This window comes from Anser brachyrhynchus (assembly GCF_964034855.1).
Source record: "Anser brachyrhynchus genome assembly, chromosome: Z".
Lineage (NCBI taxonomy): Eukaryota > Metazoa > Chordata > Aves > Anseriformes > Anatidae > Anser > Anser brachyrhynchus.
In genome coordinates this window covers 24254723-24279695 of record NC_137697.1, presented here as the reverse complement: position 1 = coordinate 24279695, position 24973 = coordinate 24254723, and the positions used below count along the sequence as shown (strand labels likewise).

General features: G+C 32.6%; 1 protein-coding gene across 13 annotated transcripts in view; it reads left to right on the top strand.

Moving 5' to 3' along the window:
- RFX3 (regulatory factor X3) overlaps window positions 1-24973 on the top strand; it is a 123792-nt gene that overhangs the window by 79130 nt on the left and 19689 nt on the right. For 12 of the 13 annotated variants that reach the window (XM_080574442.1, XM_080574443.1, XM_080574439.1 and 9 more), the window contains 6 exons: window positions 1016-1274; window positions 10509-10583; window positions 14630-14811; window positions 15403-15522; window positions 23211-23332; window positions 24394-24506. In XM_080574442.1, coding sequence (XP_080430568.1) covers window positions 1016-1274; window positions 10509-10583; window positions 14630-14811; window positions 15403-15522; window positions 23211-23332; window positions 24394-24506 — 871 coding nt within the window. The remainder of the gene's footprint in view (window positions 1-1015; window positions 1275-10508; window positions 10584-14629; window positions 14812-15402; window positions 15523-23210; window positions 23333-24393; window positions 24507-24973) is intronic. The other variant, XM_080574436.1, reaches the window with a different exon arrangement.

The following is a 24973-nucleotide window of genomic DNA, read 5'->3' as shown; positions in this document are numbered from 1 at the left end:
TGCTTGCCAAGATACAAATCTTAGCAGTCGGGAAAAAAGATAAAATTTTCAGGCAGACATTTCCAAAATAAGGAATTTGGCTTTGAACTAATGAATGCTACAGAATTAACAATTTTGAAATATGGTGATGATCAAACTCTGTACACAGAAGCAAGTACATATTCAATAACTATAAATAGATTATATAGATTATAATAGATTATGATGATTCAAGATGAGTGGTTAAGAATGTGAAACATATGATAAAAGGTTTCAGTAGCTGAATAGTTTTTTGTGGTAAACTGGTTAATGAGGCATATGTTTCATAGTTAGAAGTGATTTAAACATTTTACTGCTGCACACCTTTAACTTCTTTATGACCTTTTTACAAGTGATAGTTTTGGTTTGGTTTTATTTCTTAAATGCAATTTTTCATCTTAATATTAATTCATGTAAAATTTTAAATTTACCCTGTAAAAATAACTGCACATACTAAAATACCAGTGAGCTCAGAATTTCAAGCTTCAACAAAGGGCTATGAAAAATTCAAAACTGATAATTAACATAAGATTCCTGAATGTTGGCTTTTCTTCGCTGACATTTGTAGGACGTGTTCACAATTTTGCGACATGCACAGTATGAAAAGTGTGTAAGATGACTAACATTCAAAATTTTATGGTAGAATTAAAAAAAAAACATGGAGCTTAATAAATTGCTTTACAATTTATTAATAATTGTATGAGCTCTTTCTGTTTCCTCAATTTTGGTCATACTTCCCTTCTCCATTCCTCTTCAGGTAAGACTAACAAACTTGTCCATAAGATTTGTTGAATACTTGGTTTAATGTTGTCACTGAATTAGTTATTTAGTTCTTTGACGTGATGAAATGTTGTTCTCTGAGGAGGCAGGGATTGTTTGCCAATCTTATTTAATTTGGTTATATCTATTGCACATACATTTCTACAAATACAAAATTTCCCTCAGTTAAATGAACAATACAAATAATTTCTTTTCCTTTTGTTTTCTTTTCTTGAAGCCGATCTACAACTTATCCATACACAGAAACCCAGATGTACAGCCAAAACACTGGGGGAAATTATTTTGATACTCAAGGAAGTTCTGCACAGGTGACAACAGTGGTCTCCTCTCATAGCATGGTGGGCACTGGAGGGATTCAGATGGGTGTCACAGGAGGACAACTCATTAGCAGCTCAGGAGGGACCTATCTGATTGGCAATTCAATGGAAAATTCTGGTCATTCAGTGACTCATACAACACGGACTTCCCCAGCTACAGTAAGTATTTCAGACTGATGTGAAATCTCTGGGACTAGTTTCTAAGTCACTAAGATGTTCTTTCAGGCTGATATAATGTTTGTGATAGAACATACAGCAATATTATGCTAGCAGAGTAAGTACTATACAGTACTTTCTTTGTAATGTAAGAAATAAATACATGTATAAACAAGATACAGGAGTGAAACCTAAACACAAAGAGACTTCCCCTTGATGGGTTGCAAATATGTACGCCTTCCAGGTTAAATTTTAGCATGCAAGTAATACATGTGAAAACTTTGGGAATGCTCACAAAGTAGTATGTCTGAGCTGAATATTGTAGGGGAATTCAACCAGCCTCATTTAACACTTTTTTTTTTGAAAAAAAGGAAAAGCAATCTTTTTGATTATAATTATGTTAAAATGTGTAAATATGTAAATATGTAAATATTATGTAAATATCATAAGTAACTTCCCTGCATTTGTAGTTTTATTTGTTTGTTTGTTTGTTTCTCAATATTAGTGTATGTCTGGTAGCTTATTTCAAAATATTTGCATTTGTTTGTTCAGAATACTACTTCGTTCTTACTCATCCATGACATTTCTTAAACGTGTTGTGGAAAAAAAACTCATCGTGGAAGTGTCTTACAATGCTATGGGAAGGTGCAAGCTGTTATAATTGTGATAGATACTATTGTGGACTCTTAAACATAAACACAGACCTTTCCCTTAAGAGCTTTCTCAGTTTGTCCTAATTCCTATTAAGAAAATTGCCATAATGAATACTTTTACCTAATTCTTCTGGGTATTTTGACGTGGTTGCAGAGATTTGGAAGTAACGGGGAATAGGACTGGGAGATACAGAGTAAGAAGATTTGAATAATGTCCCAATGGAGATAACAGAAGATTAATAATACTGATTTATCAGTAGTCTAAAGGACTATGAAATGAATGGACTTTATATTTAAGAACAAGTGTAACAAATAAAAATCTAGTATTCTTTTAAGTTTTATTTGCAATGATGATGAACGTTTACTACAGCATTGGATAATTTAGATGATCCAATAAAGTGTCTTAAATTTGATTCTTAGCAGTTGGTATAGATAAATGTACAGTTTTTGTACAATCTATAAAGTTATTATTTCGTATAAACTTTGAGACTGCTTTAACTGTGTAGTATTATTTTCTGAGAGTAAAATTTATGAAGACTCATAATGAGTGAATAGCGTACATATCAATAATGTAGCAAGAGCCTTCAGCAGGTAACAGAGAATTTTGTATTTATTTTCTGTGACTAAATGAAAAAGAGTGTTTTCTAACATTTGCCTGCATTTTACATAATTTTAGTAGAAAAAAAAAGGTATTTCTGAAAAGAGTAACATTCCTCTTTCAGATTTATTTAATTAAATCAATACTTTTTTTTTCTTTTAAAATATTCATTTGGCTTATTTGAAAGATACGTCATGCAATTTTCTACGTGGCTTTATGATTACCAAGCATAGGTAGAACAAGAATATCTTCCTATAGTCAGAAGTAAGGAGGTGGGTCTCTAGACTGAGTAAAATTGGAAAAGTGGTGTTACTTTCAATATTTAAATACTGGTGATATTCCTATGTATTTGTAGTTGATTTAAATTTTTGCACATTTGAATACAAATATTGCCTCTTTTAGAAGTCATGCTTGTCATCTCCTTCAAGTAAGTTCAAACAAGAACATGTGCAGTTTTGTGGTTTACATATCACATTGCAAGTTTAGTTTTCTATCGTGACAACAGAATAAAGACATGAAATGTTTATCTGAATGTGAAATCAAGTGAGGTATAAATGTGTCCAGTAAACACAAATTAAGAGTAGTAGACTTAATTTTAAGTTGGATATGCTAGAATCACTTGAATGATATCAAAACTCTGTTCTACATTTTAAAGGCTAAGAACTGGATTTTATTACCAAATTGAAGTCAGATTTGCCAAATTTAACGAAATCTGAGGTTCGTTCTTTCAACAACACTTTGTCTTCATGTATCAAAAAACAGCCTCTCTTAGTTGCTCTAAATAACTTTCATAGATCAATATCAACTGTTAGGAATATTAATTATACCCATATTTAAATCACAATGATTTAATTATATTTTTAACACTAAAACAGTGTCTTCTGTTTTTTTTAAGGTACTGTTTATTTTGTATACTATAGTTTTGTAAGTAAGACGTAGTGGATTTCTTTCTAATTAAGTGGGACACATTTTAAATGTTATCATTTTAGGCTCTTCATATGTATTGTTCAGCTGAAGTGTTGAAGAATCAGCTGAAACATTAAAGGTTCAACTAAAACTGTAATGTTAAAACACAAAGTCTGTTTAAATTTTACTAGAAGACTTAATTAAACTATGCAAAATAAAGCAATGTAATGTTTTATTTGGATTGCACCTTAGAGACCTAGAGCTCGTTTCACTTGTGATCCTCATTTGATCCTCATCATCATAATATTTTTCATTCTTGCATAGGAAAGTTATTGGAGACATCAAAATAACATGTATGCAAACTGATTTGCTATTATAAATTTCAGTAAAACACTGAAAAATTTGAAGAATTTTCATGTAGAGAAAAAGGATATAGAAATGAATGACAAGTTACTTATTGCCACATGTAAACAAACCAAGCCTTGTTTATTTTTGCCATAAAGTTTTGTTTACATACAAAGTGCATTGTACACTACTACACATACACTAATTCTTTTATGCAGTATTCAATAAAATAGACTTGTAGATTTTTTTTTACTTTAAGTCTGTCTTCACTTTATTTTGTTGTGGCTTAACATAATTATGAGTTCTGTTTGGGGTTTAATAAAAGATGAATATTTGTTCATAATTTCATTCATACTAATTTCTCTAAAACATTTATACAAGAAAGATCTCCTGCTCAAGCTATAGCAGGTGATAACAGTGTTTTTATAGCCAAAATATTAAGATTTGTGCACTTTCTTAACTGTTCCAGCATAAATACAATAGTGGCTTATGTTAGAGTTCATAAAGACAATTTTTTAGCATTTTCTTCTGTCATCTCGATTCCATTGATTTCATTGCTTCTTTCCAGGATATCCTGTGCTCACCTATTAAATTATTTCTCTACTTATTAAAAATATATGTATATTTTTAATAAAGTATAAAGGCCTTCAGATTCTAAGACCTATATCAAATATTAGGGAGATAAACAGCTTTGTAAATTGACCTATTTTGCCAGTCTATGTGGATAGGTCAAAAATAGATTGTGAATGCATTGAACAAGAAGTGATTCACCCTAGCTGGTTGACCATTTGAAATGAGTTTACATGTTTCAACTTGTTTGAAAGGTCTTGGTTAATTGGTAGTTATCCTTAAAGACGGGGCAGGTAGAGTTAAGAGTCTAACTTGAAAATTGAATTTCTATATTAATAATGAAACTTAAATCACCTACAAGTGTCTAAGAGCTATTCTCGTGATTATATATATATATATGTATACATATATATATATATATGTAAAATGATCTGATCAACAAATTTCATAATACTATGAGTTTTAAAAATACAGTTTTTAATAGTAAAGGTGTTGCTATGCTTGTCAGCCAGTGAGAGGCTTTTCCCCCACCCCCCATTAGTCTTGTTTTTTTTCAAACAACCTTTAGGACTGTTCTGCAGATACAGTTGTCATTCATCAGTCATCACCAACTATAGGAGGTCTCCACTCATGCTGTTGCAGAAATTTAGACACTTTCAGTGCAGATCTAAATATGCATTAAAATAAAACCAAAATTAATATGGACATGTTGTATCACCACATATTTTTTCTGGTAGCAAGTAGAGTGTGCAAAATATGCTCCTGTCCTTAAAGAAGGGATGATACCTACCCAAAACGTGTCATGTAATTAATGGAAGAGAATAACAGATGATATAAGGAAGCCTAGTGTAGACATCATATCCTGATTTTAATAGCTCTACTGAAATTATATTATTGTTTTAAGAACAAAAAGCAACATATGTTAAAATGTTTCATCTAAGCTGAAGGGGTTATCATTTAGAAAATAGTTGGAGATTAAATTTTATTCATTAATCTCTTTCCCAGTAGAGGAACTCTTTCCACCTCCATTTTTTCAATTTTTCTGATAATTTGTGGCAGAATTGTTATTTATCTGGATCCGTCTTAACAAAAAACAAACCATTTCTGATAAAATAGAAGATGCATAGATTTCTATGCTGCAAAGGAGTATTAGATCATCTGGTCTGATCAGTTACACTGGCAAGATAATTCTATATGTCTTCTTCAACTGAGCACATTAACATGCCTTTTGTGGAAAAGAAAAAAAGAACATCCATTTTCAGATAGAAGACAAATAATATTTTTTTTTCTTTCTTTTAAACGAGTCATAACAATGGTTAGTCACTACCATTGATTAAAAAAAAAAACAACAACAACATATGTAGTGTGAATTAACTAGGATGATAATTGGAGGATATGTGGATCCTGTGCCTTTATAAACCCCCTGCCTTGGTTTCTCCTTCAGAACTCTGGAGCATCATGGCTTCTCCTCTATTCCAGAACAGTAGATAGTTTTCAATGTTGCAGCGTGGCCATAATAATTTTTCTTGCTCTGCCCATGTGAGTCCCTTGCTCCAATGCATGTCTTCAAGTGAGGCTGTGCCCTTTCCACAACACAAGGAATATGGGGAAAAGGGACAGTGACCCAACTAAGGTCAGCCATACCTACCCTGTCCTGCATCTCACTTCTTCAGCTACCTATTCTCCTTGTTCTTCTTCTGAGTTAGTCTGGCTTCAGCTTCCATTTGCTGGCTTTGGCTTCAGCTTTCATTCATTGGCTTTTGGTCTGTTTTCTATGTAAAAAGCCTTGTAGCACCTCATAGTTTGTTTCCACTTTCGGCAATCAAATATTTATTCTGGTATTTTTATATCAAAAATGAAGGTGGAGTATTCTTGGAAACAAGATTTATTCCAGTGTAGTATTCCAATTACTGATAAAAGCCACTGCATGAAACACAATGATTTTTTGATACTGCAATGTTCAAAATGGGTATCTCTGAATCCATGAGAAAATTTTCTATTATTTCCTTTTCTTTTATTTGAAAATGCATTAGCTGAATGCAAGATGACATGCCACTAATATTCTTTTAACAGTCATTATCAGTGGTGTGAAGGTATTGCCTTTCTGGAGAACTGTATCTTTCTGATTCAGACTAAATACCTTTTTTGTTCTAAAACAACCAATCTCCCTCTCTGCCTTGACATACGTGCTTTCAGGTTTGGTTTTAACAATAATCAGAACTCAACATCTCAACATTCCTTTTGGCTTCTCACTTTTGATTTTCTTATTTGAGTAACTCCTAAAAATGTGTATGACTTTTCCATGTTTTTCAGAGTTAGGTGGAATGTACATGCTCTGAAGTTCTCACCTAAGCTTGACAAAAGATTTTTTTTTTCTTGAAAGAGTTTGTATCAAATATTGGAGAAATTACCAGAAAGAAAACCAGTTTAGAATCTATTTGAAGCTGTAGATAATAGTGATTACACATAGAAAGAACGGGATGACCTAGGGAGAGAGAGTGGAATTGGTCTCATTGTTTGAGAACCACCATCAAGGAAGATAAACATGGAAAGCAATTTTTCAGTTGTAAATTTAGGAAGGAGAAAGTCATCTGACCTAAACATTTTGGATTTTTACCAACCTATGGCTGTTACGCATGCTTTTCCAGTTATAAATGCCCTGTGTTAATTAGTTGAATCATGAAAAAGTACTGCTTCTTATGCCATTGGTTCTTAGGAAAGTAGTCTTTTGTTTGTTTGATTGATTTTTTTTTTTTTGTAAGTGGATTTTTGTAAGTGGACTCGATGATCTTGAGGTCTCTTCCAACCTAGAAATCTGTGATACTGTGATACTGTGATTTGGGATAGTTATTTGCTATGTCTATTTTATACACGTCTGAAATTATAATGCATATTATGTTTACCTAGTAATATGTAAATGAACACTAACACATACACTAACAAGAACAGTTAATAACTTCCAAATCAGTCATTCACATAATGACTGAACATTGCAGGTTTATGGATGCATGTACTGGGATCAAACTACTGTATTTGTTAACACCAGGGAAACACCCTTAATCAATAATAACTGTGTCAGAATATAAGGTAATGTTTTCACAGAATCATAGAACCACAGAATTGTAGGGGTTGGAAGGGACCTCGAAAAATCATCGGGTCCAACCCCCCTGCCAAAGCAGGTCCCTTAGAGCAGGTTGCCCAGGTAGGCGTCCAGACGGGCCTTGAATATCTCCAGAGAAGGAGGCTCCACAACCTCCCTGGGCAGCCTGTTCCAGTGTTCCGTACAGTCCTCCATTTTAGTTGGCAAACGAAGTAAACTGAGGGTGAAGTCCAAAATGATAGTTTTCATGACTAGCATGCTTTAATTTAGTTCACCCTCAATATTTATGTTACCCTCAATATTTATGTTACTGTAAAAACTGATTATCATGCAATATTTAGCATGGTTCATTAGGAGTTGTAGTGATAATGATAGTGTACATTTCAGTTATCAGTCGGAACATTTTAATAAATAATACTTTGCTCTTTTTAAGAGAAAAATAGAAGAAATATATGACTGATCAAAATAAATAAATATACACTCAAATAAATGAATGTGTAATTCTTTTTGTCTTTTAACATTTTAGATGCAAATAATGTTAGTTGTGCCTGGAATCTCTCACTGCATATTGCTAGAAATGCAAGGATATCAGTCATCTATTTGTATGTATGCAGTACATAATGTAAATGTTAAAATTATTTTCATATTCTTTCTGCAAAATATCATAATAAAAAAAAAAACCACTACATTACCTATGTAATTGATGTCCATATGTGCTTACATGCCGTTTTGAATAGAAATGAAATTACGAATAAATTAGTGTCTGGAAAATCTGTCTTCAGATTAAACTTATTTTATGCTAAAAACATTGAAGAGGTGAGTGTATAGCTTACATAGGAAGAAGGTTTCTGTTATTAAAGAGAGAGAGATCTGTCAGATAAAGCCAAAAGATAACTTTACTAAAATTTAGACTAAAAATAATGAACAAAATAATTGGTAGTGAGGACAATTTCTGTTGAGAAGCTTGCCCTAGATTATGATGATTACTCAGTTTAAATACAAATATATCTTTCTGAGCTTGATGAATTAAGTAACATGGGGTTAGTAACATGGGGTTGGCCAACAATGGTGAGCTTACGTTATGCAGAAAAAGTGGTCTAGATGATTCTAACAAGGTGAAAATCTTGTTTTAAAATCTGGGGATTTGTAAATATGGATTTATTGTCCTCAATGGTAATAATGGTGAAAGCTACTTTAAAAAGAAACCACAGCCACAAAATTCCCCCAAATGACAACAAAGAAAGTTCTTTATTTGGCTAATTGCATAGCACCACCAAGCATTGAAGAAATATGGCAGTGAGGAATGAATGTGATCTGTAATGCCTCTTTTCGTTGTAATTCTTACTACTTTTTAACAGATTGGTTCTGTAAACAAATGGAACACGTTGCAACAACAAAATTAGAGTAATGCAGTGGAATGAGCAGTAGAAAGGAATGAGAAAGAGGACATGTAACTTTAGTGTTGTAGTATAGCTGCAGACTAACCATTGTTAAACAAGTAACCTATGATTCAGCATTAAGATTTGTATGTGTATTCATTCTTTGTTGTTTGATGGTAGAAGGGAAATTCTACAGCTACAGTATAAAGTGAGTTGATCTTACCACGATGGTGTGTTAAACTTGTATTTCTTATCATATTGCATACTTTTAAAATTTGAACATTTCTATGTGATTGAGTACTTTAACCTCCTAGTATTCTCCACTGAAGCAAGAATAAATCAGAATATTAAATTATTGCCATGTCAGAGTATGTTTTCTTACACAATAATAACATATTCTCAAGGCACTTCTATAAAAGTTTTATATATTTAATATTAAGCAGTTATAGGAAAGAAACAATAAATGATTTCTTAAAATTAGTACAGTAAAAATATTGGTCAGTCACCCTGTTAAGAAGAAGGAAGAAGCTAATTTTATATGTGCAGTAAATTCAAATATCAAAGTATTTTTCAGTTTCTGCTATATGGAGAGTTAATTAATCTTGTTACTGATATGTCTAAAATCTTTGGATAGTACTGTGATTTTTGAACTAGGATAGGAAGGGCTCATGAAAAAAGTCTACAGGGAGAATGATATGTGGTTTTAAAAATACAGGTGGCTTTTGTTTTGGCCATTTAATATAGCTATTTAATTATATGCCTTTTCTTATTGCGCATCCTATTGTCTCTGTCATTTTTGATGTTGGTTTTGCTCGGTTAAATTACAGTTAGGTTCTAATTTTATTCTTTAATGCTGTTGTTACGGAACATCAAAAGATCCGTTGATAGTCAAAGAGAAAAGAAGAGGAATGGATGTGAGAGTGTTCATACATTTGCATTTGCAGAATAACTACTGTATATTTAATTAGCGGTGTGATGTTCCTTTCCGTTTAAAAGACAAAATTATTGTGAACAAAGCTTTTTTTCCAAAGGCTAGATCCTGTAGTCCATGTGACTCCTGAGTTTCCATTTACTTTGACAGCTGGGAATATTCAAAGTGTGCTGCTGCAGTAGCCATTTACAGCGATATCCTGTCCCACTGAAGCTAATGACAGAAAACCTGTTGAATTACTTCGGGTTGTTGAGATGTGCTTGTTATTGCAGAAAGTGGAAGTTTTGTTTCAAATCCAGTTGTTTTTTTCAATCTGTACACTGCTGTTCCTGATTTGGAAGGGAAAATATATGGACACCTTTCTTAAAATTCTGCTTAGGTTTTGTTTGTTGTTGATTTGTTTTGTTTTATTAGTGATATCTTTGTTCAGTCAGTCATTGTCGCTTTATTTGTTGTTGTTTTTGTTTTGGTTTGGTTTTTTGATGTTTCAAATAATTTCCTGAGCAGGAAGGAAAGTAAAATGGGTGTAGACGCTGTGATCCTATGATACATATGCAAACAGCATGCCTTTCTGACCTCATTGGGGAAGTTTGTGTTCAATGGGACCCTGGAATGAGGCCTTCTAGAACATATGTCCTAGCCAGGAAAAAAAGGAGGCATTTCTGTTGATCTGTAAGCAACCTGTCAAAACTTCTCTGATCAGGCTTTTTTACTATCTTGTCTTGAGTCCTTTTTTTAATGACATCTATTATCAGATTGAAATGGCGATTGAGACACTGCAAAAGTCTGATGGTCTGTCCACTCACAGAAGCTCTCTTCTCAACAGCCATGTAAGTTGTCTCTTCTTCACATACACTCTCTCTTGCTTGTTCTGCATGCTTAGCCTGCTTCTAAATGTTTGTTTTATTTTATTACTACTTTGCAGTCTTAATCTTCCCATTTTAGTTGCTTGTAACCTTATACTACATCTCCCATGGCTTTATTTTGTCAGGTTAAATGTCTTTGTGGTATATAGCAGCATATTATCCGTTTCGAAGGCTCTAAACCTGCATTAACACAAATTAACAAATTCGTTTTGCAGATTATAGTGTAAAAGTCAAGATAATGTTCAAATGATCCTTCATTAGCTAGCTTTTGACATTTTCAAGAAAGTTGCCTACCAAGAACATCTGTGTACTCTGTATTAATTTTGGGGCATGTGAAGGATGAAGAGGCAAACAATATGACTAAATATCTTTTGATTGTTTTTAGATTTTTCTTCATTTATTCTAACTAGACAATTTATCATGAAATGATTTAGGAATTCTAAAGATCCATATGATGACGTGGAAAAAAATGAAAGCAGTGTGTTAGTCTGAAGTACACTCAACTGTCTTTCTCTTTGTTCATACTTTGAGAATCTTAACAGTTAAGAATTTTCCACATAGGAAGCTGGAAGATTTATGTGTAAAAAAACATGGTCTCCAAATATAGTGATAAAACCATTATATGTAACTTTGACGTGAAAAGAATAAGGACCAAAATTAGTTTAAAACTTACTGTATAAAATTAATATTGCTTTGTTAGTTCCTAGTCTTTCTTGAAATGCTTTTTTTTCTGTATTTTTATTTTTGTATTTGATATTTTTTCCATGTTGATTAGTTCGTATTAATCTTGCCTCTTTTTTTACTTCTCAGCCTAACTTACGTAGGTTATTCAAATTCCTTTGTTGCTTTACTGTAGAAATTTAAATTTGGTTTGTGGTCTTAATGTAAAAATGTGATGGTATAGCCTGTCACTCAGAAATCAAATTAAAAATGTGCATGTAAGTAGGATTTAGTTTTGGATTTTTTTTAATGGGTCTGGTAATTTCTTAATGAAAACTAGAATTGTTTTGTTGCTTTGTGCTTAAGTTTTTGTGTGTTTGTGTTCTTGTTTAATTGGTTGGCTGGTTGGGTTTTTTAGTTTGTTTAGAAAATGACAAAAGTTAATGAGGAAAATCATACTACACAGTTATGAAACAGAAGGACTTTTAGATATTAATCTTCTAGATTTTACTTCTTCTGTAAACATTTTTGATTTTTATAAAAGAATTGCTTTGAAGATAGGACAAGCAAAAATATTAAACTTATTTAAATGTCATTGTTAAAGAGACTGTAACGTTTTTTGCGAAAATGTCAGAAGGTTGTGTTAGCACTTGAATTTATCCACTAGTTGATAAGTTTATGTTTAATCCCGTTACAAAGTCCAGAATTTCTTACAAAACCAAGACTAATTATAAGATAAGGTCCTGTATACCCCTCCCCCCAACTGTATTCCACTCATTCCCAGTTCTCTGGACTATTTACAATGTATTCCTATTAATTTTATGTGCATCCAGCTGTTATAGAAGTGTCATCATGCTCTTCCTTTCTTGACTCTTGACTCTTTCTTGATTCTGTGGAGTGGAAAAAAAACAACTCCTGTATGTATTTTTTTGGCAATCAAATTTTCCTTAGCCTCAGTCATTTTAAAAGAAGTTAGTACAATCTAGATCAGACTTATTGGGCACTTTACCTGTTTTAAAGCAGTGCTTATTGACTTTAAACTCAAGTAGAGGCAATATGGAGAGAATTTAAGTACAGATTTGATCTTTGTGTCTTTAAGCTGTTCTTAATTTTGTCTTCTAATGGTGGTTGGCATTTATTAAAAGAATTGGCTTTAGTAGGTTTTAAAATAGAATTCTAAATTGTACATTTAATTAGTAGTAACTTTCACTTTGCAGGTGATATATTAATTTGTGGGAAATACAAAGTCTTAGGGTTTTCACATTATGATATCTGTATTAGGTTTTCTGGAATTTTTTGACTGAATTAATGTGTGCTTACTTTAGGGAATTTGTCATTTCCTCTTCTTTTCTCTCCTGATTTATTTCTGCATGAGTCTGACTTATTAAATTAATTGGTAGTTTAATGTTCTGTGAATGTTACAGCTCAGTTGGAGTCAGAATCGATTTACCAGGTCTGACTCTGTAAATATTTCATACTTTTAACCATTTTACCCATACGGTATGGTCAACATGATGAATTAAAAAGCTAGAATTCAAACCTGAACAGCTCAGTTTTAGAATTATATTTCTTCTTGTGAGGAAAAAATATAATAATAATTTTAAAAGCTATTAACAGCAGTTTTATAATATTTGTAAACAATTCTCCTTTTAAAATCATATATTAACTGCACTTTTCCTTCCAGGTTATAATCTAATAAATGACTTCAAACCTTTGCTACTGAAGTAAATCCTGGAGCAAAAATTCTTACATTGCACATATCTTTGTGTGGGAGCTGGGGGGTGGGAGTGGGAGGTGTTTGTTTTTGTTCTTGTTTTTGTGTTGGTGGTGGTGTTTTTGGCAGCCAAGATACAGTTGAATAACATATGTTAGAAATTCATATTGTTAATGAAGTACACTTAAAGTGAATCCTAATAGGTTATAAGCCATCTGGAAGAAAATATCTTTAATAATACACACAGAACTCAATTGGAAAAAAATATGTATATTTTTTGTCCATCAGTTTTTCCTTTTGGGGAAAACTAAAGTAAAATAAAATAAGAGTACTTCACATTCCTTATCTGTTCTGATTTAATTATAGATTTAATAATATATGACATGTTATATAATATATATTTGTAATTAATATATATTTAAATTAATATAGCTGTACTCATAGATTTAAAACAAATATTAAAGTTAAAAGATAATTACCTTTGTTTCTAAGCTCAGATAGGCTTATGTCAGGTCATTAGTGAAATTAGCAGCTCAATACACATTGAGCCAAGAGTTTATTTTAACAGTTACATTTTTTCTTCAGCTTTAATATTTTGGTTTAAATAGTTAGGAAAAAAAAGGGAAATAAAATGCAAACAGAAAACAAAATTTGCAAATCATTCAAGTTAAATCTGAAGAAGAATTCCAGAGAACTGAAACCACGGCAAGTGCTGGAGAAAGAAAGGGAAAATATTAGTATGCCAAAAAACTAAAACAGTGGAACTTAAGAATGTCTTCAGCCTCTATTATTTCTAATTTCTTTTCTTGTTGTCCTTTATTGTTAAATCAAGCAGTATTTAATTGTCATTTTTTACTTTTTTTAAAAAAACTTTTTTGTATATTATTGGCAGCTAGAGGTGTTTTATGTTTGTTTGCTGTCTGTAAAGTCCAGTGATGTTAAAGTCTTTTCTTTCATGTTCCCAAAATTACCCACCATTGTTACAAGAAAAGATTCATGTTTTTCCAAGAACCTCATTCTGTTCCTCCTGGAAGTGAAAGTCAAACAGACTATAACTGAGGAGTACTGTACCCCTTAATACTTTCAGTGTTATTATCTAAGTTGCTCTTTGGTTTATATGCAATAGCATTTTTCTTTTTGAATCCAAGAGCAAAAAAAAAATCCTATTCAGTTAAGTATTGTAAAGTTTTTTTTAATAGCATGCAAAGAAAAACGTGCTTTCTAATGCATCAGCTAACTATTGTTAATCCAATGAGTTTATTTGTGCAATTTATATGAATTACCTTCTTGATGATTGTATTTCTGTGAAGTATTAACAGTTTGTCTCCAAACCATAGTTGGTGTGTGGTACTGAACCAAAAATATTTTAAGAAGTAGATACTTACCTGAGATCACAAGTGCAATGAGTTCCACTATTTCTTGGTAATTCTGGAGATCCTAAAGGATTGTGATGTAGCTAGCACTTATGGGATCTCTGTATAAAAATGAAATTATTATTCAATAGACCTGAAGAATGACTTCAAAACTGTCGTACATTAACGTTGTATGATTAAGATAATAATAAAGTAATAATAATAAAGTCTTAGTGAATTAATAATGAATTTACCTTTTTTTCCCCGTTTTATATGTCATATAGCTTCAGTGGCTTTTGGACAATTATGAAACTGCAGAAGGAGTGAGCCTCCCAAGAAGTACCCTTTACAACCATTACTTACGACATTGTCAGGAGCACAAGTTGGATCCGGTCAATGCTGCCTCCTTTGGAAAACTCATACGGTCAATCTTCATGGGATTACGGACACGAAGACTTGGAACTAGGTTTGTGTCAATAAAATTCTGAACTATAATAGAAAATGCAAGCAATAACTGTAACAAACTTGTCTGCTATTCAAGAAAACAAAGAAAAACTGTTTAAACATTACAGTGGTTTTCAACATGTCAGGTCGTGTCTTAATTTCAAACAGTTTTATGATTTTCCAGATGTTATTTTCACTTTTCCTGATTTTGACAGTTAATATATTTACATTTTTATATTTACACTGTGTGTTCTTATCAGCATAAATAAAATACAGTCTATGTTTGGAAATTACTCAGGATCGTGTTTCTTAATGACTTACAGAAGTTGCATTTATTTTTTGTTGGTTTTTGTGGTAGTTTTGTGTGTGGGTTGTTTTTTTTTTTTTAATTATGATTATTTCTCTTAAGTGTAAAATTCTGGATAATGTTTAAGAGAATGAACTAATTGCCCAAAGGTGGTAAAATGACACCTATGTAAAAAAAACAGGTATGAAAGCGGAGTCAGGCCTGATTTTGGATATAATTTTCCAGTCTATGTAAACTGTAAAGTAATGTGATATATATGCATAAAACTAGTGTTATTGTTCTTACAATGCTTGTTCTTTCATAAAGGGGCAACTCCAAATATCATTACTATGGGATTCGTGTCAAGCCAGACTCTCCTCTTAATCGACTACAAGAGGACATGCAATATATGGCTATGAGACAACAGCCCATGCAGCAGAAACAGAGGTAAAGTGTGAAATGAAGATGAATACTTATTAATGTTTCTAGTTCATAAAGCCTTATGTTCTCTTATATGGAAAACTCTAATGAGAATTCTGTTCACTTCCTGTCTGTGAATCATAGAATCATAAAATGGTTTGGGTTGGAACAGACTTGAAAGATCATCTAATTCCAACCCCCCTGCCATTGACAGAGACACATTCCACTAGACAAGGTGGAAGCCCCATTGAACTTGGTCATAAATTCTTCCAGGGACGGGTATCCACGGCTTCTGTGGGCAATAGAAAAACAGAAGTTCGCTGTTATTCAGCAGCAGATACACAGCTGACGTCACTCAAGTCACACATCAGTCAACATAAAAAAAATATTGACCCGGAAATTATAATAAACCTGCAGAAATTAATAATAAAAAGTGAGATGTGATACAACCAGACTCTTTTAAACTATCTTGAGTTCTTTTACGACAATCTGATGAAAAGTATTAAAACCTTGAATTTTAAATGTTAGTGTTTGTTTTTAATATGATATAATTTTATGTATAAGCTGCTTATAACTGGGCTCATGGTTAAGTTCAGTTTGTCATTCATTTCTTTTCCCTGCAGAGAACAAAGATGACCATAATAGTTTGTCTGTAAGTGATTTAAGTATTTTCTCTCAGCATCTATTTTTACTGGGGATCTTCTGAAATCTCAGAAGTATTTGAAAGCAGTGGCACTTTTCTGGGAAGACTGAAGGAGATTTTTTTTTTTTTTTTTTTTGCAAATGTCAAAATGACAACAGAGGCCTATGCTTGTGGTGAAAGAATGTGCAGATATGCATATAGAAAAACCTGTATTGAACAGACATTTTTAGGGGGGAAAATGGAAGTCGGTACACTTCTTTGAAATTACTTTTTCCTTGAATGATGTCACCAGCCTCCCATATTACACTAAAGTGAAATATCTAAGATGCCTTATTTCATGTAGCACATAAGTGGAACAGCAGCATATCAAGCAAGGCATCTTTAGAGCTATTACAGGAAAAAAAACAAAACACATTTGAGTGAACAGCTAGCTATAGTATACCAAGCATATTTTGTCTTCAAACAGATATCACTTTGATCTGAAATGATTTTACTATCACTTCATGAAGTCGTAAAAGCACTAAATAACATAATCATGGTAACAAATATAGTCTTAACCATCTTGTGCTGAGCATACTACGGATGTATGAGATTTCTTCCAATACAATCATGCAGGAAATTCTTGTTACAAAACTAATTGCAGGATCATAATGGTGATAGTTATTTACAAAAGCTCTAAAAAAAGCATGTTTTATCCAATTAAGCTCATTCACTTACAGGTTTCATTCACTCATGCTCAAAATCAAATGCATGCACCAAGATACATGCCACAGTTATCTAACCAGAATTGTTTGTGTGGGAGATGGAAGATAAAGGATGCCAGTTATCAAATCATCACCACCTCTTTTGTGTTCTTGATTCGCAATGACAGAGTGATTTTGAAATTGTATTAAATTACTCTTGGGAGTGGGCACTATTTTTCCTTACTATTTGCCTTATTGGTTTGCTTAACACCACCATATATCTTGCATAGTTCTCCTGTCTTCCTTAGCTAGGGATGTTTGGCAGTATTTTCTTAACTCTCTTAACTTTTCTTAATTCTTTAGGTCAGTTTGGCCCCTGACCATACCTGAATGAAATCATGCATATGGCATTGTGTAGCGTTTTGTGCTTATCTTTCCTTTAACCCATGTTTCATGTGTGCACATGTGCACACGCATGCTCCCTTTCATATTCAATTCATACCACACTTAAGCTTTGTTGCAATAATCTGTAAAGATGTTGATTAAGGCTGGAAAGTACAAGGCAGTGAGTAATTATGCTGAAGAAGTTATTACATGGAAGCTACTGTTCTGTAGTAGAAAAGTTGGTGATGCTTTATTTTCAATTGAGGCTAGTGAAAAGACAGAGGAGAACAGGAAAAGTGGAAGCCTCTATCAGCTGTCTTCAACACTGACTACAGAATAAATGCCATTGATTTTATTATTATTATTTTCGTCTTATTAAAAGGAAATACCCCAATATAGTTACTAAGATGAAGTTTCATCTTTTTGCTTAGGAATTTGCATTACTTACCCTAATAAGTAGTGTTGCTTGTGTTCTGTGGCGCTCAGAAGCTAGGGTTTTTGGGGAAAAAAGAAATGCTACATACAAAAATGACTTGAATTAAACCTTAACTTAAAACAATTTAAAATTGAATGTGTATTTCTGAAATAAGATTTCTTCCATGTTTACAGAACATACTTAGTATCTAATCTCAAAGTTTGTTATATGTAAATTTTTTTTATCATAATTATCCTACCCTACTGAATTCTAACATAATAAATATGAGGTAGCTGAAGGGTGGAACATTGCAATTTGCATGTTTAGGGTAGCTCCTTCTTTAGCTTTATTAATGTTTTCAATGTTTCTTTTGTCCTTTAAATCCGTGGTAAATTGCAGTCAATATACTTTTTCTGTTTAGTCATACCAATTCTTCCACCTCTATCACCTCTAATTGGATAAACACTTTTAGTCCTTTCTTGCAAAGACTGTAGACTGAATATATGCTACCAATCATTTTCCTTCGTTCCTGCTCTTAATTTGAGGGTCATGCACCTTTTCCATTTGTGTAACTTGGCTATTCCAAAGTACTCCTGTATGGTCATGTTCAGTTTGTTCTGGGCTTGAATTCATGTACTGGGATTTATCAGACATAAATTTCAGATGCAAGGTAATGCTCTTGGTTGCTTAGTCTTGGTTGTGATCAGTGTTAGCTGTGGGAGTACTCTTTCTCTGTACCAGTAAGAAGAAAAAACAATAACTACCAATCACAGATGCTAACAGTCATATCTTCCAGCTGAGACAGTGGTTTGGAGACAACAACCACAGATCAAGAGACTTAAAGCACCTCTGAACTGGAGTGAAGAATTGCACAGTTAATGACTAGTCTTGGCTGGAAGATAATAGCTAACACCCCGCCTTTCAGCTGGACCTGCTGTATGTCTCAGACTTGCAGGCCTGGCTTGCCTCTGTCGTCCTGCTCATAGATATCTTCCAGGGTAGGAATAAACAGGATATTTAAATGGTTATATTATCCATCAGTTCTGGGTCAAATGCAGGCTAACGAATAGTAAATGGACATCAGAGAAAGATTATTAGGAAGAGATGAAGTAATATCCAACCCAAATATTTTGCTGGGTATACTTGTACAGTTTTATGTCTGCTACTAAACACTTGCGACTTTAAAGTACAATCTTATTACGATATCTTTCCCATAAGCTGTCCTTTTCAGACAGTTGTATCAGAGACTCACTCCCTAAAGTCAAGTTCCATTTTTTTTTATTATTTTATTTTTTATTTTTTTCTCTCTTAGCTCATCATGAGCAGAAACTTGTAGCTTAGGAGGAGGTGAGTTATCTTTATGCTTTACTCTCGGCAAATAGGTATAGACACACTTATCTGTTCCTTACGGCATTCTTCATGTTTCCACTTTTATTTCCATGAGTAAACCTCCAGCTTTCCAGGTTAATTTCAAATATATCTCTCAGTACTTCTGTACACAAGCCGTAGTTCCTTTCATTTATAGGAGCTCCACAGTCAGCTAAGATATTTTTTAATATATACAATAAATATATTGTTTTATACTGTATATTGTAACATTCAACTAACGCATATATTAGTGTTCTAATCAGAACGCATCAATCACTGCTTTCTGTAGATGCTATTTACCCTACGTATTTATTTTATGTAGAAAATAATGTGTATTTTTGTACTGTTCTCTTGCCTGTTTTCTTGTGTTCCCCAAATATACTGTTTAGTCAAACATTACCTTTAAACCAAGCTATCGTGAGTCCAAAGCATCAATTATTTGTTAATCTTTTAAAAGAGGGTTTGGATTTATGGACAGTAGAGAAATTACACGTTACAGTGGTTTTGTATTTGAAGATAGAAATCAATGCATCACAGCCCAAAAGTACTGATATCTGTAAATTCATCTAAAATTTTCTTGAGACAGTATCCTAAAATGCTTAATAATAGAACTTACATGATAAACTACTAAACAACTTCCAAATGGAGTACTTCAGAAAACACCCACAGCCTTTCTCTTGATCAAGGACATATCTTTTGTGTATAGTATGGTTGGGTGCTGAGCTGATTGTGGCTTAAGGAATTAGAAGGGTCTGCTTCAGCATCTAGATTATGTTTATCTCAGCAACCAAGAAGGACTTTTTTAAAAAAGTGCACACATTGAATTTGCATTCTTTAAAATTCTTTACAGTTCTACCTTATTTGATTTCAGACAACCATGCTTTAATTAAAATATTGTCTGCATGTTTTTGAGGGTTTATAATGTTTCACAACAGTGTACTTGGAAGTGTTTTTATTTCCTTTTCCTAGAAAGCAACTGGTATAAACTTGATCTCAATACCAAAAAATTCTAACATCCAAGTATTTCTCAGTTATTTCTTTGTTACCTGCAACTTTTTATGCAATAAATTTTTAAAGTATTTGGCTTTCTTTGATTTTCCTATAGTTAACTCTAGTAAGTGTTGCCTATTGTGTTAAAAACTGTTTGAAATATCTTGTTTTCTGCTAGTTTTAAAAGTTGATTTTTTCCCCCCTACTGGCATTAATGGGAACATTTTATTTGTACACAATACTAAAATGCTTTACCATACTTTACACACTGTTACACATAAGGTCACCACTTTGTTACATACTTGGGTGACAGTGAAATCCTAGTGATAAATCACAATAATAGATTTAAAATGAGAAATGCAAGCATATTCTTATAGCTTAGTTCTATTTGTTTCTACAACACCTACATACTTTTAGCAAGCCAGAAGGTAGAAATTTTTGTTATTAACAAAAAGAGGGAAAGAATATTATAAATTGCATAACAGCAGGGGTTGAATTTTTCAGAAATACATTAGGTTCTAAGACTTAGAGGGAAATCCAAATAGTGGCAACAAGGCAACAGTGCAAGCAAACAACAAATATGCTGAAAACTTAACTGAAAAAGCTGCTGGTTTGTGTCTGTCTTGTGACTTAATCAATCCATTTTGGCTCCTCATAGTTATTTGTTTATTTACTTTATTAATTTATTTTTATTTTTGTTTGCTTCTGGTCCTACAGATTGTTCTTGTCCTGTGTGTGCACTTCACATCAAGCAGACATTTTCTTATTTTTCCCCTTTCTGCCTTATTAATGAATATTAATTGTTTGCTGTACAATAATTTTAGGCAGTATTTATTGGTCTGTTCTGCAGTGGGAGAAGAATTTTCTGTTAATAATGTTTGTTCAGAGTTAGACTGTGGAAGTCAATTAAGTTGTGTTCTAAATAAGGTGCCTAGTGAGACCAGTATATCATTCTGCGTCATTTCTGAATTCCATGTTCTTTCAGTGGTTCAGTTTTTTGGGGGATTTCCATAGCTTTTCACAAATTGAGAAAATCTCTGGTATTAACTATAAACTTTGCTAACTTTTGCTGTGTTTATGTTAACCTATATAAAATTGTGTCCTTTCTGGGTCAAATATCTTAAAAAGTTTTAATATTCATGTAAAGTCAGGTATTATTTTCAAGTCCCAATCTCCTGGCATGGTGTAGTTTAAGAGAAAAGAAAAAGGTGAAAGATTAAATACATTATAGGTTAGTAGGGGGCTAAAATAGGAAAACAAAGTTGAAAGTCTAGATTTTTTTTTTAAATAATAATTTTACCAGCTAAGAAATTCTAACCATTTTTTTCAATGCATCAAAAATAGATAGAATTTAACTAATGGTTTGTGGAGAGCCTTTTCTCATCTAAACTGACGAAGTTCCACCTGTACATAAACAAGAGCAGATCTAAAAATCTTAACTACTGTTTGTGTATGTTTCATCTGATGCTTCTGAAAAGAATATTTTCTTTTTTTCATTCCTTGGTTTAAGTGATTTTCTAATGAAAATGGATAATTCCTGTTACAGGTCCCCTGTCATAGTGCCAGAATTAGGATTTTTGCCTGGCATATTTTCAATAAAGCACAGCAGATTAAGAAGGTGGATAATCCTGATTCTTAGCGCCAAAGGCTTTTTTACTTTTAATTAAAATTTTGTGGTTTGGTTTTGTTTTGTTTTGTTTTTCTAACTGAAAAATTCTTAAAGGAGTGTCATTTTTAGTGTTCAAAACATTTTGAATCATGTTTCAAGAGCTGAAGGGTCTGTAAAATAATAAATTTTAAAGAAAGTATTGGAACTGTCTTAGAGGTTTTGAAATACAAATATTTATAGAATTTGGTCTGCCTGGTATTTGCAATTATAATACATAATGAATGAGAAGTTAAGAATTCTTCCTAGATGAATGGCCTGGATTACAGGGAGATTTATCATTGAGAAGAGTTTAGTGCTACCATGATACCATAGATGAAATTTTAGTCTTTTTAAAGTCAATTAAAGCTTCCTTTCTGTCTTGAATAGGCACAGGATTTTACACTGGATGATAACAGAATGTGAAACTTAATATAAATGTCCTAGAGATAGGATAGGTATGGGTGTCTCTCTCTCTCTCTTCTTTTTTTTTTTCCCAAGCATTTAACATTCGTGAAGTTATAAAACTTCTTATTAATCAGGCCAAGAGTCTTTCTCTTTGAAAAGGGTACTTTCTCTGTATTTTCTTGTTGTATACTTAAATTCCTGTCAAGAATGCCTAGAATACTGAATGGATGCTTTTCATGGGAACTTGCTTTTAAAGTACAGTCTTAGTAGTTACACAGTGCATTGCTATTTTATGTTTACCAGGAACAAAATGAAAGTTCCCAAATGATTAAACTGCTTCTCAAAGTAGTGCATCTAGTATGGAATTTATTTTCACGTTTCTGAAGTTAGCATGGAGTTGAACAGTCTGCACAGTAATTCAAACCTGAGTTAAAACACATCCTGTTCAGCTTTGGTGTTTCACTTATTTTCGTCTCTGCTGGCTACAATTCTGTTTTGAAGTGCAAAGTATGCAACATGGTACCATTAAGAACTGGGACAGAGTAAATTCTCATTTTTTTTGCAAGTCACAGGCAGGATCTTCTGCCTACCAGAATGATGTCTTACAACACTTGACCATCCAATCTAACATTCCCATTTTAATAATTGTGATTTCTATCCTTTATAAAAGATTCTGAGAAATGACTAATGGAGGATTTAGTTTTCCAAGTAGCTTTCTCAGGCCTTCTGTGTTTATAGGATATGTTTGTTGCATTTCAAGATCTTTCAGTTTTGTCCTCAGATAGCAGTGCTGTTTTTCCTAAGATAATAAAAACTTATTTTTATAATACTTATTCATTGGAAGATGTGCCGTTTGGAAAGGGAAATATTTGATTTCTTCTGGTGTAAATTGGCTGGTCTTATGGGTATGCTGTTCCTAAGCTGAATTCAAGAATAAATTGGTATTAGTGCTATAATATCACTTGTATGAATTCTGTTACGCATTGGTAATGTTCTGGGTTCCCTTAGTAATTTGTTTCTTCTGTTATTTACGAAGTAAATAAACTTTGATACATTCTTCTATTACTTTTCCTCAAAATTTTATTCTGAGATGGAGAAATCAGAGTGAACATAGACTGTATGAGCTCATTTATGAAGATGTGAACAGAAGGGTTAATTTCAAACTTGATACTTTTGTAGGTATAAGCCTATGCAGAAAGTGGATGGAGTTGCAGATGGCTTCACAGGAAGTGGTCAACAGACTGGCACGTCTGTTGAACAAACTGTAATTGCCCAAAGTCAACATCATCAACAGTTTTTAGGTATGAAAGCATGTTTTATTCTGCTGTATAAATAAGATGACTTCCACTGCAGATATCAAGTCACATAACTACAGGAATTATTTCTAAAGTTATAATGTCCTCTTCAAAATTTTTACTGACAACAGAACAAAAAGGTACTTAAACTACACTACATGTTTTCTGTTATGAGCTTTATGTAATATTTAATGTGCATCATGTAAGTATGAAAGGAAAAATATGCACATTCTGTGTTTGTGTGGTATATTTAATATTGTATAAATCACAATGCAGTTGCTGTGCAGTTATATGTAGACATGTGTACTGAAATTCCTGTGATGAAAATTGTTCCTTGCATGGTTGTTAAAGTGCATTCTGATGATTAATAATGTGTGTATGTATGTGGGGGTGTATTACAGTTATAGTTTAACCACCCTCTTTTGAAAGTGTACTTTAGTGTTTTAAGTGGAAAGAGACAAACAGTTGCAACTAGAACCTCAAGGTTCATGTTTAAAACTGCAAATTGTGCATTCATTGATCCAGTTAAGCATTTAAATTTCTCAGTAATGAAAACAAATGGTAACTTAGAAATTTGCTTATATAAAAGACTCTATGTTATTGCAGCTGTTGTGCACTTATGTGGTTAGGATTTTCAAGCACTGAATCCTTTGGCCTACTATTGCTATTATTGAAATCATTGAGTACACAAGGATGTTGTTAAAATACTTTGAATTGCCCTTCCCAGATGTGTTTCAATGCAGCAGTTTTCCCTCAGATCAGCTTCTCTCTTGGAAATATTTGTGACAAATACAGAAATCACACATTTCAAACAAAAAATACATTATTGAGTCTACTAAGACCCGTCATGCCTGACTACATAGAAACTACGTCAGTTGTACAAGACAAGCTATTCAACAATTAATCTTTTATACATTGACATAAATATTTTTCTTCATCCTGTAATGTCCTGAGCATGTTTGGTTTAACTTTTTCTATTTAAGTGTAGTATGTAATCTACATGGCTTTTATATCTTTAAGAATCATTTTCACAATAGTATTCTCTCATTATGTTGTCATGGAAACAGATGCATCTCGAGTACTTCCAGAGTTTGGAGAAGTTGAAATATCTTCTCTACCAGATGGTACTACCTTTGAGGACATCAAATCACTGCAGAGTCTTTATCGAGAGCACTGTGAGGTATTTCCTATATATATTTTTGAATGGGGCTTTGGTCTAGTGGGAGGTGTCCCTGCCCATGGCAGGGTTGTTGGAACTGGATGATCTTTAAGGACTCTTCCAACCCAAACCACTATATGATTCTGTATGATTCTATGATTATTTGGAGGGTCCCCTTCACAGGGAAAAATATATAAATAAAATTTTCTTCAGAATAAAAATTAGTTGTAGTTGTTTTCAGAATTTTAGAGAAACTAACCTTCACATTGTACATGCAGATCTTTGCTTTAGTCAATAGGAAAATGTAAAAAAAATTAAATCTTAAAGAAACATTGAGAAGTTTAAAACATATTTCATATTGAATAAAAAAATGTATTTTAAAATTATTTTAAATGTGTTTTCAAACCTATCTGAATTATTAAAATGAGTAAAATAGCAGGTTTCCTTTATGTTTGCAGTAGCATTAACAATCTTTTGGGGTTGAATTC